The sequence below is a fragment of the Perissodus microlepis genome, chromosome 16 (genome assembly GCF_051167445.1).
Source record: "Perissodus microlepis isolate ML-2025 ecotype Zambia chromosome 16, ASM5116744v1, whole genome shotgun sequence".
Classification (NCBI taxonomy): Eukaryota; Metazoa; Chordata; class Actinopteri; order Cichliformes; family Cichlidae; genus Perissodus; species Perissodus microlepis.
The window spans coordinates 7,653,539-7,670,299 of NC_140476.1; the positions used below are offsets into that span (position 1 = coordinate 7,653,539).

Genomic DNA, 16,761 nt, shown 5'->3' on the forward strand with positions numbered 1-16,761 from the left:
CCTAGTGTTTGGATCTAAACTTTATCAAGTACATTTGGTGCATAAGTAAAAGCTTTAGAAAGCAAGGGGTGGAAATGCAGCAAAATATGAACCCCAGTCCCCTGTCCAACGGATTTCCAGACAGTTCTGTGTGCTTATACAAACTTTGTAACTCTTTTAAACAGGTGAGCATCGACTATTGCCGTGGCTAACATCCCCTTCTGCTTTCATCTCAAGCATCAGCATATTTGACAGGTTTATAAAAACCAGTTAGTCAGCCACTCTCTGGGGTTCACTTCTCTTCCTTACAACTTCTTATTAAGCAATTTAATCCAAAAGCTGGATCTTGGTTGGAGCTGACCTGCTACAACCTGTTGGGGAGGAAAGCTGGGGCTTTTAGAAAGGTAAAAACTGCACCACTGTAAACAGGAGAGTTCGTTGGAGAAGAGAAAGTGAGAACACTTTTTTTCAACAGCTGTCTGTTATGTTGAAAAGAACGCTGATGAGCAGGGAGACTGAACCAACCAACCAAAACCTGCTCACTGTAAAAAGAAAACACTAAGCTAAAAGTCCCTAAAAGGGTCCATAGCTGTCATTTCTTTGAAAATATCTTTAAAATAAACTTCTCTGCTTCTAAAAATCCCTCCAAGAAAAAACCAGCATGCCAATAGTGTCTACAGGTGATGGAAATAATGACTTGGTTTTGGTTTGGTAGCTATAGTTAGCATCTGAGCTACAACTAATATCTCCACCTCTGTCTACACCTGCCATAAAACCCACACCTGTTTTTGTTTTTCACAGACTCACTATATGTGCAACATCAGACAGCCACCTTTATTCAAGAAGAGGTCGTGATAGCTGCAAATCAGCCCAGACACACTTTGGTGTTAGTGTCCTGCTGCTGATTAGAATAAAAACATTTGGATTTTGTTCTCGCCCATCAGGGGGCTCACTGCTTTTGCAAAGGAAATGGGCGACATGGCTGGCATACTAATGTGCTCACAGCAGTGTGGTTGGTTATTTCTGGGCTCATCCTCAAGTATAATTTCATCAAAACATTAAAACAACAAACAGCTTTTTTTATTTCTTTTTTTTAATTTTTTTATTTTTACACACACACACACACACACACACACACACACACACACACACACACACACACACACACTCACTCTTCAGCCCCCTGGAGAAAAAGCTGCTGTTTGACTCTATATTATTATGTATCCAGGAACAGCATTAAAAATAGTGTGTAAAGAAATTATCTATTTAAACTGAAAACACTCTTTTCTTTTATGTGTTATTTAAAAATTAGAAACATGGGGTCAAACAGTTATAGCATAATCCTCAGATCAACACGAGGGTGGAATTGTCCTAATTATACAGCAGGGATGCTGGAGTAGCAGCGTTTGTGGTGCCAGTGGTGTTGCACAAATCTCTAACACATCAAATCTCACTGTTAACAAGAAAAAGCCGGAACCGCGGCTGCTCCCTCCTCTCTGCACGAGGTCTCACCAGGCCGTGACCTCACTTCAAAAAGTTCTCCTCTGATTCACTCTGCCAGCTGTTCCCCTAATTATTATCTCCCAACTCCAAAAACACAACAGCTCTGTAAAGTCCAACGTCAACACTGCTGAGCAAATCCAAGCAGAGGCCGACAAGAAGCCTTTCATCATCTGCTGACAAAATCCACTTTGTCCTGTTCACCTTTTACCTCGACAAAGAAAAGATTTGTTCTTTTTCCTCCGTGCTGCAAAGATGAAGTGAAATTTTAAGAAGCATCACCTGAAAATCTGATGTTTGTTGTTTTTCAAAGATGTATTTCAACTCAAGGTATCTGTAGATGCATTCTGACTGACAAACAGCTTAAGATTGAAGAGTGTAATTACGCGACACCACTACAGGTCATTGTGTTGAGGTGGTGACCCATAGGCAGGTTCACCAATCCTACTGTAAAAAATACTTCAACATAAGAATAAATAAATACACATATAAATTAAATATGTATGTTTAACTGGCCAAAAATTTCATTTAAGATATCCTTTCCTGGAACTTTAAAACGTGGTTTCTGTGCCTGGAGCTACCAAAACTGTGCATTAAAACCGTTTTAGGAGACAGCATGCTGTTCATTGACGGAGTTACTGCAGAGAAACCAATGATTTTGACTCAGGAGGGAAGACGCATGTTTTTCTCTCTTTCTTTAACATTTCCAACTGGAAACATTTTATTTCTATAGCACCAAATCACAACAACAGTTGCCTCAAGGTACTTTATATTGTAAGGTAAAGACCCTACTATAATACAAAGAAAACAGAAAACCCTAACAATCATATGACCCCCATGAGGAAACACCTTGGCAACAGTGGGAAGGAAAAACTCCCTTATAACAGGAAGTAATCTCCAGCAGTAAACCACCTCGAGATTTAAAAGTTTTTAAAAAACAGTCTAATTAAATATTAATGATATTGAAAGTTAATGTACATAATTTTACATCTGTTAGATGTTCAAATTTATTTTTTTGTCTAATAGTTTTTTATTTGTAAATAAATTCACAAGTCATTACTAGTTTAGCTTGGCTCAACAGAGCTCTGACTTTTTGTCAGCCTGGCATCAGTGCTGAAGAGAAACCGAGGGTTGTTCTTATTTCCAATCAAGTGATACCAGGTCTAAAAATTCACCTGAAACTCAACAAATTTAATACAGCAACGATCGAGATGGAGGTGTAGTGGTTAGCATTATTGCCTCACAGCAAGAAGGTCCTGGGTTCTTTGCGTGATTTCCCTGAATCTGCTGAGGTTTCCTCTGGGTTCCATGGCTTCCTCTCACAGTCCAAACACATGCAGTTAATGGGGTTAGGTGAACTGGTGATTCTAAACTTCCTAAAGGTGTGAATATGGGTGGAAATGGTTGTTTGTCTCTGTTTTAGCCTGTGACAGACTGGTATGTGTGTATAACTGGCCTATGGTAGCAGTGATGGGCTTCAGTCCTCCTACAACCTCGAATTGGATAAAATTGTTTGCAATCAATGAGTTAATTCTGGCAGGTCACAAAGAATAGATTAATCCAGCGTATCTCAGTGCCTGCTTTCTTACCACACATCCTTTTAGTTTTTCTGTTTAAGATCTCTTGTACTTCCCACCATTCCTCTACATCTGCTACTCAGCAACCTTCACATCACACCTCCTTCACATCTCCTCATTTTTGTACTTTTTCTGTCTTAATCATTTTCATATTTGAGGTCTTGCTGCTGCTGTCTCTGCCTCCACATATGCACGTAGAAGGATGAGAAGGTCTCACACAGCAATAACAATAACTATAAGAATCCGGACCGCTTTAAAGCAAAAAAAACACTCCAGAGGCAGCCACGAAATGGGGATGGGGATGAACTCTGCATTTCGGGTAATTTAGGCATCAGACTTTGACTAGAGAAAAGAACATGTGGAGAAAAAAAGAATGGTGAATTGAAAGGGGAATTTATTTTTTTCACTTTTCATATTGAGCCTAAAGCTGTCCTAAAGGTGCACTGAAATTCCTGGTAAGTTTAGTGTCTGAGTTCATCAGTTTATTATATTTATATTTAATTATTATATATAATATATAATTATATTTTTGCTCCAACATCATAGACTGCAAGCTACGATGAATTCCTTTGTAATTCATGGTTTCAGCATTTATCTGTTTTTACAAGCCACACTCACTTCAGCCTACACAGATTTTATGGTCTTCTCACATCTGTGTGTACTTATGTAGGTCTTGTTCAAACTGAAAGATCTGGATCTATCTGAAATAGTTGTTCTTTGTTTTTTCTTGTGTGCTCCTCTTGACATATATTGATTTTTCACTGGGATTTTTTTTTTGAAAGAAATTCACACTTATGGCACAATTTCTCAGTTTTGAAAGGTGCAATGCATATTTTGAAAATGCTTTTTGAAAGTTTCATAAAGCACCTCTCAAAATTTAATTTGGTTCACCACACTGTACAGGTCTTCAGGGGTTTTCAACCCGACCTGACACCTGAATCAGACTGGATCTCAGGTCAGCTCCCTGTTTTTAAATGTAGAAAATGTTCAAGAAATGGTTTTCGTTTTGCTGCCACAGATCTGCCAGGCACCAGTTTACCTGTGTGGATCCAAATAGACCATATCATCTTCTTTCATGTATAATGAGGACTTCATTTATAATTTATCAATGTTAAAAGATGATTATTCCATCTGGTGTAGAAGGTCTGGTAGTTTCGTCTTTGAAATATGTAAATGAATTGTTTTAGTTTCCATGATTTCATATTAGCTCATTATGTAAGGATCTGTTCTGGTCTACTGCATGAAGGATTAAGTCCAATTATCCTTGAATATCGGGTCTGGCTGTGCTTTGGTCTCACTCAGATCAGGTTTCTCTTTTTTTGAAAATTAATGCATTCATATCAGGTTTCATTAGGTTTTCCATGTGTCCCTTCTGGATCAGGTTCAAACATTCATTCATACATGAACATAGTAAGTACTGGAACCATTGTATTCATTTCCAGCTTCAAATCAACTCTACTACAGCAGCTTAGCATGATTCATGGCTCAATATAATTCATATTTATCTTACTGTATCCTGGACCTCTGAAGGCCCTTCTCCAAAAGCCCACCTTCTTCTGATTGCTCCATCTTTTGCCAAGCAGAACATAGTTTCTTTCATCAGTAAGAGGAGGACGCAGTAACCACAAGCACTATTTTTCCTCTCTTGATTTGAAATGCCATGTGTGCTTGAGCCCAAATCTGGTTCGTATGAGAATGGACATCATAAACTGCTTATGAGGTTCTTACTGGGGGACATAATGGTGGATTTAGACTTTCAAATACAATAATTTTCAAATTTAAATATCTGCAGTTAAGAAATGCCAAAGGCAATATAGCGAGTAAAATGTTCTTATGATCATGTTAAGTGTTAAGTGACTGTGCTGCATCTCCCTGTAATGTTGCTTATGAGTGGTTTAATAGAAAATAGCATAAAAATAGCTGCAAGTGGTATTAAATAAAAAAAGAAAAGAAAAACATGTGACTGATATGATGGTAGTTATAGCTTGTTTATTGGACTTACCTTTATAGATGTAACAGCCCATTCTCTTAGCATTATCCAAACCGCTACTCCAGCTTTATTCTGGCCATCTTTGCACCCTGTTTGTGCAGTTATTCTGAATCACCCATCTAAATGAATAGGGCGTCGGCCATAACTTTTATTTCAGTGGTCAGGAGAACACACGTATTACCACTTCTTTATTGCATCAGTTCATTTTACTGGCTTGATTAACTTGAACGATCTGAACTTAAGGTAAATTTGCTGGGAAGAGTGTGGCTTTGTGACAACATACTTCAATGCTGCAGACCAGAAACTGCTAAAGCATTTGCTTTTATAGATGTATGCACACTTACTGATAATCAGTTAGTCAAAAGCCACTGATTAGTATCACCTGTCTGCTACTAACTTGTACTTGTACTTAGTTTTTCTCAGGAGTACATAGTGTTCTGTTAATAACCTTGTGTTTTAATATTTACGTTTCTTATGTTTAATAGGAGTAAAATTGGAAACCAAATGTGTGACAGAAAATAAAAGAAAAGCAAAACATGTTCACTATAAAAAAAGTGACATTTACATGTCTGAGAATGCTGCCATTCCTGTTCTACAGCATGTTATATTTAACATAGGGATTAACTGCAAAGTTTGCTTTCAGTTGATCATTTCCGAAAAATAACACAAAGTCAGATCCATGTTTCCAAACATTTCTTCCAAAAAAACAAAAACGGGACAGCCAGATAAGACGAAAGCATGTGGTACAACCATATGGAGACAGCACAAAAGATGAAAATAATAAAGCAAAGAAAAACAAACAACACCTGTGGGATATGAACACCTACAGTCTGTCTTATGGAGAGTTTTCATACAGCATCAAAAAAGATTTTACCGCCATATGGGTTCCACTTTAGACACTTTAGATCTGTAAATCTAAAGATTTTCTGCATCCTAATCACCAAACCGTTACATGACATCCCACCTGCCATTCTCCACTCCAACAAAAAGTTACTTTCTTTAATATTGCAGATGATCATTACCACTAAAAAGATTCGTATAATTTTCTGTGCAGCGACGATGTTTTCCCTCATTATTTTACTCTCACACTGCACCTCAAGATTCACTTTCATGATATATCTATGGCTTTTAATTTGACTGCACAGCAGGCTGTAAAGCCTATTTGGCCCTGAGATAATCTCTCAGACTGACAATAATTCATCTTACAGACACATAAATACATTTACAGGAATAATGGAAGATTATTATAGAAAAAAAAACTGTGAAACGTTTTGTTTTAATGAAGTCTCTAAATGGTATTTTCTCTTGCACTGCATTCTCATTTCTAGCGCACATTTAAACTCAGAACAAACTGAGAATGAATGAACTCAATCTTTCTGATTGTGTTTTCAAAAGAGAAACATTTAATTTCTGAAACCATTAATCACCAAGAACACTGAGCTCTTTTTGGAAAATGTAACCTCCAAGAAAACCTCTCTGGCTCAGGGAAGATCTTTTACTCATTTCACTCTTTCATCCTTAAGTTTTTCAGCATGTTTTTGCTTTTTCTCCAATAAAAATAAAAAATAAAAAATTCTGTTAAGAGCTGCTCGTGAGATATTCAAGTTTGAGGTCATAACGCATCATTAAACACTCTATAGGTCCCGTGAGTGCAAGTTTAATTATAAATGTTATTTTATCCCCCTTTTTTTCTTTACAGGGACAAATAAAGTTTCTCACGAGAAAACACTCTTATGCAAATGAGTGTCAGACATGTCTCAACCACAAAACAAATTAGGGACACATCTATCACATGCTGTATTCCTCAGCGAGGCTGGGGACTGAGAGGTGTACTCGGAGGGGAGAATATATTGAGATCAGCTGGCATAGCTCTGTAATTTATAGACTCACTGACTCAAGAGCCAATGCAATCATTCTTATGAGACTGATTCCAGCAATCTATCACGCGCAGAGCGAGCCGGTCCCGAGCAGTTTTTAAAGACTGTTTATGTAATATATCTTCTGAACAGGGGAACGCCTCGCAGGTTCAATAGCCTGCTGGCTGAGTTGTCGAGCATCCATGGTACTGAGTTACTGAGATGAGAGCCGTCAGTGCCGTTTGCTGGCGGAGTGACTGCAAACAATGCTCCAGGCAGAAATGCAAGCTCAGAAGAAAATTCTGTGCATGCTGTTGTGTATATTTAATGTGAAATGTAACTGAAAGTGAGATGTTTTGGAATTTGATATTTTGTTTATCCAAGAAACATTTTTGTTTTTGTTTCTAGTCTCTGTGAATATTCTGAATCATTTGGTAATTGTCTAGCTTTCAAAGCACAAACACATTATGCAATACAGAGCAACTAGCAGTAATCGAGCCAGCATCACTTGAACTGTTGGATAAATGAAACATCTGCTGGGATTTGGCTTTTCACATGGAAGGCAGACACTATGAAAGATAGACAAGTTTCACATTAAACAGTTCAATGACTTCTCTGAAGTAGACCCCCCCTCCCCAACTTAAGCCAGAGTTTGATTACTGCTCAGCGTCTCAACATTGTCCTCATTACTTATCTTTAAAATCGGACTGGCTTTCACTTCAGCTGCAGCAAAAGAACTTGTCAAAGTACTTTCTCTGAAATGGGGCGCTGTGTGAGCTGGATCAAAGCACGTCAGTGTTTAAACTCCCAATATATCTCCAGTGGGGAAATGAAAACTATTTTGAGAACAGGCAGTATTCATGGTTGACATGACAGACTATGCTGAACGTTTTTTTCCTCCACTTGGCCGGTGTAATGTGGAGCAAGTGATTTAATATCACTGGGGTTGCGTTCCAAATAATGATTTTCACAATGAGACTCATCATTGCAATTTGCAGTCGATAAAAACTGGTAAGCCGCAATGAAATTAACTCTCTAAAGAGACAGCCCAGTCAAATATGGACCCGAAGATATGACAGTGCTGTGCAAACATCTGGAGCCACCCCTCTTTTTTTTTATTTTACTTTCAAGGAGCCAGACTTTGATGCAATATTTAAAGTGGCCTTGTGCAATAGTTTTCCAGACTTTCCAGGTCTTTCAAAGGTTTTCTTTGGACAGTGGTTGCTTTTACACATATTTTCTATCCAGTCCTTGTATCTTGTTTTTAGTTTGTTTGTTTGTTAGTAAAGCCACTTAACACTGACCTGTGAATCATTCAAGTAAAAAAAGAGAACATAGTTTAAAAGACATAAATATACTGACGGTATATAGCAACAATAGCTTGCTGAAGGATGGAACAAAAGGCAGCAAACAGTCAAAGAAAAGCTTTGGATGTCCTTCAAGAAGCTTGGAGAACTATTCCTGAAGACTGCTTAAAGAAATTACAAGACAGCTGTCTAAGAGAGCTCAGGCTGTGTTAAAGAATAAAGGTGGTCATACGAAATATTGACTTTCAAGCTCCTATCAACTTTTAAACTTTGTGTTTCCACTGACGCTTATACATTTCAATAAACTGTTGCAGCAATATTTTATTTTCATGCAAAAATTAAAGAAATAAGACGTGGCTCAGTCTGTATTGCTGCACAGTACTATATAATTTTTTTTTTTTTATCCGAGATTGAAATTTATTTCTGAATGTCTTTGGTCAGTGACAGATGTGCAGCTCTAAAACAGCTGAGCTTCAGAATCAGCTCATACTTGTGATGTGGCTTGGGCTTTGTTTGCAAACCTAAAGCCAAACACCACTGTGTCCAAGCCAAAAGAAGGTGAATCAGATCCAAGTTCACTGTGCGCACCAGAAACAATCTGAAATTAGCACCAGTGCTGGAACAGACTGCAGATGACCTTGAAACTGTTCAAATCTCAATCAGGTATTGCTTAGTTTTTTTATGGGAGTACTTTAGAACTTAATAATCACAGCGCATGACACAATATGTGTGACAGAAATCAGTGTGTAGGTTCAGAATGACTGAAATTTATCAGACATTTACAGGAGGTTTTTGTCTATTTTTCATAAAGAGTTTCATGCATTGTGGCTCAGAAACTCTATTCAGTCATCTTTCTCTCTAGGCTGATGTTTTCATCCAGCAGAGACTCTTATTTACTGTAGACACTGTTTGTGCCCACTGCTTAAAGACTCGTGTCACTTTAATTTTAAGTTCCAGGCTTTTTGTCACTCAAGAAGCATAAGTGATGTGACTATAAATGGCTTGAAGGTAGTGGGTGCCAGATACAGCTGCACACTCACACTCAGATCTACTTTATCTTGTCATCATGAAACAGTATCCTAAAATTGGGATTTCAGAGAAAGAGACTCAGTCCTTTGGCACTTACTTAAAACTGTCACTCTTGCCCAAACTTTCTGTCGAGATCCCTACTGAGTGAAGTCAGTTCAAGTCCACGGTGTAACAGCACAGCCGGAGAAATATAGCGCCTTCTTTTTTACGACCTTGTGCACTGATGTATGCGGCAGGAGAGGAGCACTGACACAGCTCTCTGCCTCTCTGACAATCCCGGTTTATAACTGCAGCCTGCATGTGGGTGGACCTGACACTTCCAAAGATCGCTGATGGCACGAGCTTTAGCCAGCCATGTTAAACTTGGTGAGACCACAGGATCTAAGGCCCACGAAAAATCTGCTGCCTCATTCCTAATTGGATTTTTTTATCTTGGCTTGTGGCATAAGGACACAGCTATGTTACGAAGAGGGCACATTTAAGAGGATGATAAAAAGCCGTTAAGACCTCTGTGCCACTCGACAGGGGTCAGACATGGGAGAGATTAGATGGCGAGGTTTGCGCAACACAGATGAGTTCTGGAGTACTTAATCCTGTCTATGATCCCTGCTTGTTTCACTGATTATTGAGACAGGTTCATTGAGAGGTGAAAGCAAAGAGCATCAAGCTGATCTGGAGCAGATGCCTCGGGGTGTCTGACACTCCGGCTGTTGTTCACCACTGTTATAATGTGCAGCGGTTTTAAACAATAGAGAGCGTAAATGCTGCCTCAGCTCAGAATCTCCCAAAGAAACAAAGAAAGGGAAAGTGTGAAAAGAGAAAAGCATTGCTCGGTGACGTTCAGAAAGCAGATTCTCCCGCAAACCATCAGGGCATTTGTACACAGCAGCTCTCCATGCAACAGAAGATATGGGTGAATCTTCTCATGAAATGTAATTCAAGCTCTGTTTACAATCACTGTAAGACAACCCAAAAATAGTTTGTCTGTTCCTGTAGAATACCAGGGTTTTGAAATGTAACATTTACTTTGAAAGTGTCTTTTTCTTTTATTTATCATTATGATCGTGGCTCAAGAGTTGGTAGTTCGTCTTGTAATCGGAAGGTTGCCGGTTCGAGCCCCGGCTATGACAGTCTCGGTCGTTGTGTCCCTGGGCAAGACACTTCACTGGTTGCCTACTGGTGGTGGTCAGAGGGCCCGGTGGCGCCAGTGTCCGGCAGCCTCGCCTCTGTCAGTGCGCCCCAGGGCAGCTGTGGCTACAATGTAGCTTGCCATCACCAGTGTGTGAATGTGTGTGAATGACTGAATGTAGTGTAAAGTGCTTTGGGGTCCTTAGGGACTAAGTAAAGCGCTATACAAATACAGACCATTTACCATGTCAGTGCATGCTACTCTATTTCTAATGATGATGTTGGGCAGTGGCCCTACAGCTACCGGTGCTAACTTTGTAGCCATTGGGTCACCCTAGTTAGGACAACTAACGTTATAACACACACTAACATCATAATAGGTTATTTTAGTCACAGCAACCTACATTTACTAGCTATGCCTGAGGACTGTATATAACAGATGTACAAAGCAGAGGTTACCATGCTTTCACTCACTACTCTGTAGGCTCTACATTTTGAAGCCTCATTATTAGCCCTTGGCTTCCACCATTTTGTTTTGTTAGAGCCAAACTGCATGATAATTAGAGGGTTATCTACAGACTGTAGCAAGCTTAGTTAGCAAGCTGCATCCATAAAGTGTATATATGCAATGTAAAGACGCATATGCCTGTCAATTATTGCTAAGTGACAGACCACAAGTGACACAACAAAACCTCTTTGATGGTCTGAAGCAGGTCATAATCTTTATTGAATTAAAAAAAAAATCCTGTGTGTCCTTCTCATGCTCTATTTTATTTATTTTTTAAATCTGTGGTGTTTGGGGATTTTTTTCTCTTCTCCCATTCCTGGTGAACTCCACTGTTGCCCCCGTCCCTGTTCCAGCCTACTTGTCAACCAATTAGCATTCAACTGATGCAAAACATCATCCACATTGAGTACCGTGCAGTTAGGACTTTGGAGGACTGCATGTAAGCATGTTTGCAGTGGTTGAAAACCCCTGTCCGTAGACTCTCTGTAGGCAAATACTTCCAAAAATGGACACACTCATGGTAGCATAAATTAAACATTCAATCTTTCCTTTTCTTCTTTTCAGACTGTATTTCAATCTGAACAAATTAAAGTGAGTTGAATGCCTGCCCACTCTGTTTACTTTGCACTGGCTGCAAACACCAGATGACTTTCTGATTACATTCATCAATCCTGATTGGTTTAAATCAGTGAGTGACTCCTAAATGACCCTCCCCATCCTAGTGACAGCTTGTAGATACTTCAAGTCAAATGGAAAAGATGGGTGGCTCCAGTCTGACTGGCTGCATGAGTGAATAAAATGCATGATATAAGTGGAGGTATGTTATGACACTCTAGTCTAGTATCAAACCTCTTAATGTGAAATGTTGTATTGTCAGTTAAAACTAAGCTAAAAATGTTTAAATCCAACCCCAGAAAACAACCCCACAAGTGTTTTGTACAAGGTCTAAAAAGCCCAGAATTGTGTTTACCTCTTGCGGCAGTGTCACCACTTTCAGAAGACTAAATCGATAATATACCCTGCTTCTCCAATATACTTACTTGTAATCAAATATTCTGATTTTCTTGAGGGCCCTCTGCTTTTATTTTGGTCTGCGCCATCCCACTCCAAGAAATCCTGAAAATGCCTCGTACATCCACCCCAACTAGCATTACTGTGTTGTTAGGAATTGTGTCCAGCCTCTTGTGTCCAACCCAGCATGACCTGACAGGCTGTCAGTGTAGAAAACACAGCAACAGTGCATATGCTGAGAAAAATAAACTGGTATATGTGCTGTACTCCACTTGTGCCCAGTGTGCCAGATAGGGGTGATCTCAATTTCAGTTAGACTATGTTATGTAATTCTGAGTCATGTCAGACTGCAGTGGATGTGTGGTGATTAGACTGTGCGATTGGACATAGCAGGAAAAGTGCAAATCTAATTAATCACACAGATGAAGGCTCGGTTTAGTGAAGTCCCAGCACTCCAGGATCTGGGTGGAGACTGAATCAGCAAGCACAATAGTACAGCATCCCACTGTGATCATTAAAACACCTGTGCTTCTTTGGTTTTGGCGTGTCAAAGGTATATCAAAGTGCTACCACCTTGACCCATCTATCTGTGCCACTGTGATGTTTGGAAAATTCACTTTTGATCCCTTTTTGTTTGCCATCTCATGCCGGTCAGTGTATTGTGCATTATTTCTTGCAAACTCGTTATTTGGATTGTAGACAATTATCCAGCAGTGTTTGGTCCACAGACCAACATATTTCTTTCACTTGCAGCTTCTTACATTTTTTTAATGTAGTTCAGCAAAAAAAACTGGCTATTGGGTATTATGCTTTCTAGCGTGCACATGTGGAACATGAACACACACACACACACACCTCCTGTTGTGGTATAAGAGCAAGTCCAGTGACCATGTGCCGGTCTGCAGCCCGCAGCATGAACTGGCCTTTCTAACCACGCTTCTCATATCAGATACACTGCTTCACTGGGTTCATCGCTGAGCTTTAGTAAAGTAGTGATATTTTCAGTTATATGCACCAGGTTTCCCTCATTTGACTCATAGCATGGAGAAAACTTCACAATCTTCCAAGATCTCTGCACTGAATCTGAGCGTAATAACTGACAGAAAGCATAAGCAAATCTGCAGACAAACAGGACTCAAGTGAACCAGTTTCCTTTAATGGTACTTATTGTAAATTCATGTTTTAAAATTCTTTAAAAACTAAACACCAATAACAGAAGGTAAATAGAAGACTGTTTTGACTTTATTTCAAAAATATCTGTGTGTTGTGTTTAAGAGACACCAACTGAAGTTGACCTAGAGCCTGGCTGTACTTTCTCACAATAGTAGTATAGACCACTAGATGGTGTGCCGAGTCATTCTAACCTTTATTTATCAAGGAAAATTAACAGTTATATTTTGACAGCATTTACCTGGGAAAAGGCAAAACTTCTTGAGAGAATGGGGATAAAGCTAAAAGAAGAATTTGCTAGTAACTGGTGTTACATGTAACTACAGCCCAGGCCTACAGTAGTTCAGCTTCTGTTGATACTTCTTCAAAACAATAAAGACTGCAGTATTTTTGTATCTGAGCATTGATTAGCATTGATCAATTAATTTACAAAAAATTTAAACATATGAATTTACAGTAAGTACCTTTAAACCATCTTTAAACTCAGATTGCCAGTATGTGAAGAAGCAATTTGAAAAATTAGTTTTTCACCAACCAACCACATAATTAAAAGTCTTGCCTTAGAAAACATTTCAAATTAAAAGAACTAGAGTACTGTATTTGAATTTTGAGCAGTCCTGAACTCAGCTGGGTGCATCCCATTATGCCCTTCCTCCAAAAGGTAGAAAAAAACGTGACAGCAGCAGCCTCATTTTGAACACAGCACAGTGGCTTTTATGAGCATCCTGCACTGAGCTCCATCAGCAGCACAAAGCCACATGACACACGAAGAGTTGGCTTCAGCTCAACAGTCCCGGAGAAGGAAACGGCACCAGGTGCACACAGTATATGATAGCTGCCTGAGACTGGTGAAATACCTCAAGAATTCAATTAAAATGTTTATTTTTTTCACAAAATGTTTCATTCAAAAGTTGAAGTTGGGTAATTCCAAACACGCGGCCTTGTATTCCTAAATTGCTCGCCTTTGGGACAGTAGGAAGGAGGATCGATAAATTTGCCCCAAGCTAAATTTCTCTGGTGGGACTTGGAGGTTGAAAAGTGATGCAGAACCCGCGGCAAAATCGATACAGAGCTGTTGAGTCACACACAAACGCAGGCGCGTGCGCGCGCACACATGCGCGCTGCTTGAGAAGCAACCCCTCACACACACCGACACACACACATTTCACACTCCTTCAACCCAGATTTAGGTGCGCTATACGAAGACAATGCGGATGCCACCGAGTGAAGACGTTTCTCGATCGTGACTGGAAAAGAAAACGCCGCTATCCCTTCTCTCGCTCTTTTTCTTTCTTTCTCTCTTGATTTCACGTTTACGAGCTGGCACTTCTTACTCCCTCCCTTCCAGAAGGTTTAAAATCAATTTTTTGTCCCGACAACAGGTCGGGATTCGGGATGATCTCCCGGGACCGTGCACAGGTAAAGTTAAGCACCTTCAAAGGCACAAATGTTCACATTTTTTCCTCACCAACCACCTTAAAGTCCGAAGGGATATCCTCTAATTTACTGTCAGCACATACAGACAATATAAGAACAAGAAGCACCACGTGATGTGAATGAAATCTCGCCACTGCGCCAATGTGTGACTCTTCATCCAAGGCATTCAAACTGGACGTCTCTCGTTCAAACCCAGCCACTGGAGTCCTGTTATCTTTCTTTCTTTTATATCTGAATGTCTCATAAAGGAACATTATTTGATAACTCGATGTTGCTGTAACGGGGATGCTCACGCGTATATCCCCTAACCATCTCCAAAGTGCTGTGCGTCAATGCGCATCCCCGCTCGCCAAACCCGCACTGAAGTTTGGAGCTGTCACGCAGCTCCTGCCGACAAACAGTTCAATAAATCACCAATAAGTTCACCGCGGCGAACAAGAATAATCCATACAACTCACCTTGATGGCCTTTGTAGACTGGCATTTCACTTGATGCGATACGGTGGCGGTTTGGTTCATCTTGGGACACAGACACAAACTGTCCTCCTGTCCAAGTGAGACAAAACAGCCGAGAAAAGAATCAAAGCAAGCCCTCCTGCAGGTGCAACTCTACAGCCAGGGATGCTCACTGTTTTCGCTCTTTGTTTGCCGTGCGGTGGAAGCGCGCAACCGCATTTGAAGGCACTGTATGTGCCTCGCGCAGCGCGGTATGTAGGTAGGTATGTGCACAAATGACCGGTGGTGGCTGGTGACCAGGGGCGGCTGCAGAAAAATCTGAAAGGGGTGGCGAAGGTGAAAACCTCGGATGTATGACAACATCATTATTACAGAATAATTTACTTCATGTCTGTTGGAGGTTTGCCAAACTGACAGATTATTTTTTTTAAATCAACAATGTGGCTAAAAACATCACAAAGCAGGCAAGTAATACCCATATACATGCACTGTGCATATGCACTTAAAATACCACCATGTAACTGTTTGACAGTGTGTCTGACTGGCAATATTTTATATATTATGTGTTACTCCCAAAAATTAATATTAGTCCATACAGCTCCTTCATCTTTTGGGATATAAGGCTACTATTTTTCAGCACACATTTTCACAAAGACAGTATTCAGCATGATCTCAGTGAGCAGCTGCACAGCATCTTCTCTGGTGTCATGCAGACAGTCAATAACCATAAGACGTAGAAGGAAAAGGAGGAAGAGGTCTGATATGTTTTCTCTTTTATAGTACCTCTGAAATCATTCTACAACAAAGATACACAAAAGTATGCAAAAAGGTTCTGAGAAGGAGCAGAATTCTTGCTGAAACACATCTTAACCCTCTGAAACAATGCAAAATAATTTTTTGAAACTTTAACTTTGTTAAACCTTAAAAAAGTTTTGTTTTTTTTATCATTTTTGTTACATCAGGGAATTTATATTAATTGTTCAATTTGTTGCTTAAAGGTAGGTTTATTTTGCAATTTGACACTGATGATGTAAAGGTCTCAAAAACTCACAAAAATCAAATATCATACACAGGATTAAATGTCTCCTGTAAACTGCAACTGAGCATCAAAAAATTCAGTTATTTTATCTTAAGCTCAGTTTCACTCTACAGCTACAGTTGATTCTTTACAAATGCACCCTGGACGCCTTTAATTTGCCATTAAGTGGGCACAGCAGGCTAAACATAGCAGCTTTATTATATTTTGCCCCAGAGTCAAATAAACCAGCCAGCATCAGAATGCAACATATGCCCATGTTTGCTATACATCAATTAATTAGCAGTAATCTGATTAAGCATAAACGTGGTCAGGTGCACCATGTAAGCATAATATCCGCAAAAATTAATAAACTAAATGTAATTAGATTGTCTCAGTGTGATGTGTAAATCACTGTAGTATATGCTGTCCACACGTTTTTAAATAAGTTAACTATTCATTGTACATATTTTTTTTCTTCTGTAGCTCTTATGTCATGATTGTCATATACGTTTAGTTTAGCAATGTAGCAGCTGTTCTTTCTGTGGCCTCAAACCTTTACGCTTTGACAGTGCACTACAGCACAGCCTACACAGAGAAATAAAACATCATTTGAAAATAACATACATTATGACAAACGTCTCAGTAATTTTTTTTTATCTGTGATTAAGAGTCACAGCAAATAGATTTTGTTTTGAAATTGATTTTTTTTTTAGTTTTATTTTCCTCGTTTCTTGTGTTATCTGTTTTGGTTGTGAATGCCGTTCCTTCATAGTCTGATACAATTTAGTTCAATTGA

The 16,761-nt window shown here is 39.4% G+C and overlaps 1 protein-coding gene across 1 annotated transcript in view; it reads right to left on the reverse strand.

The window, feature by feature from the left end:
- The window catches only part of LOC146370363 (inactive dipeptidyl peptidase 10-like), a 248,284-nt gene extending 233,052 nt beyond the window's left edge, over positions 1–15,232 (reverse strand). Inside the window, exon 1 of the mRNA XM_084954816.1 lies at positions 14,951–15,232. Within this exon, the coding sequence (XP_084810942.1) occupies positions 14,951–15,010 (60 nt within the window). The 5' untranslated portion in view covers positions 15,011–15,232. The remainder of the gene's footprint in view (positions 1–14,950) is intronic.
- Between the last annotated feature and the right edge of the window lie 1,529 nt (positions 15,233–16,761).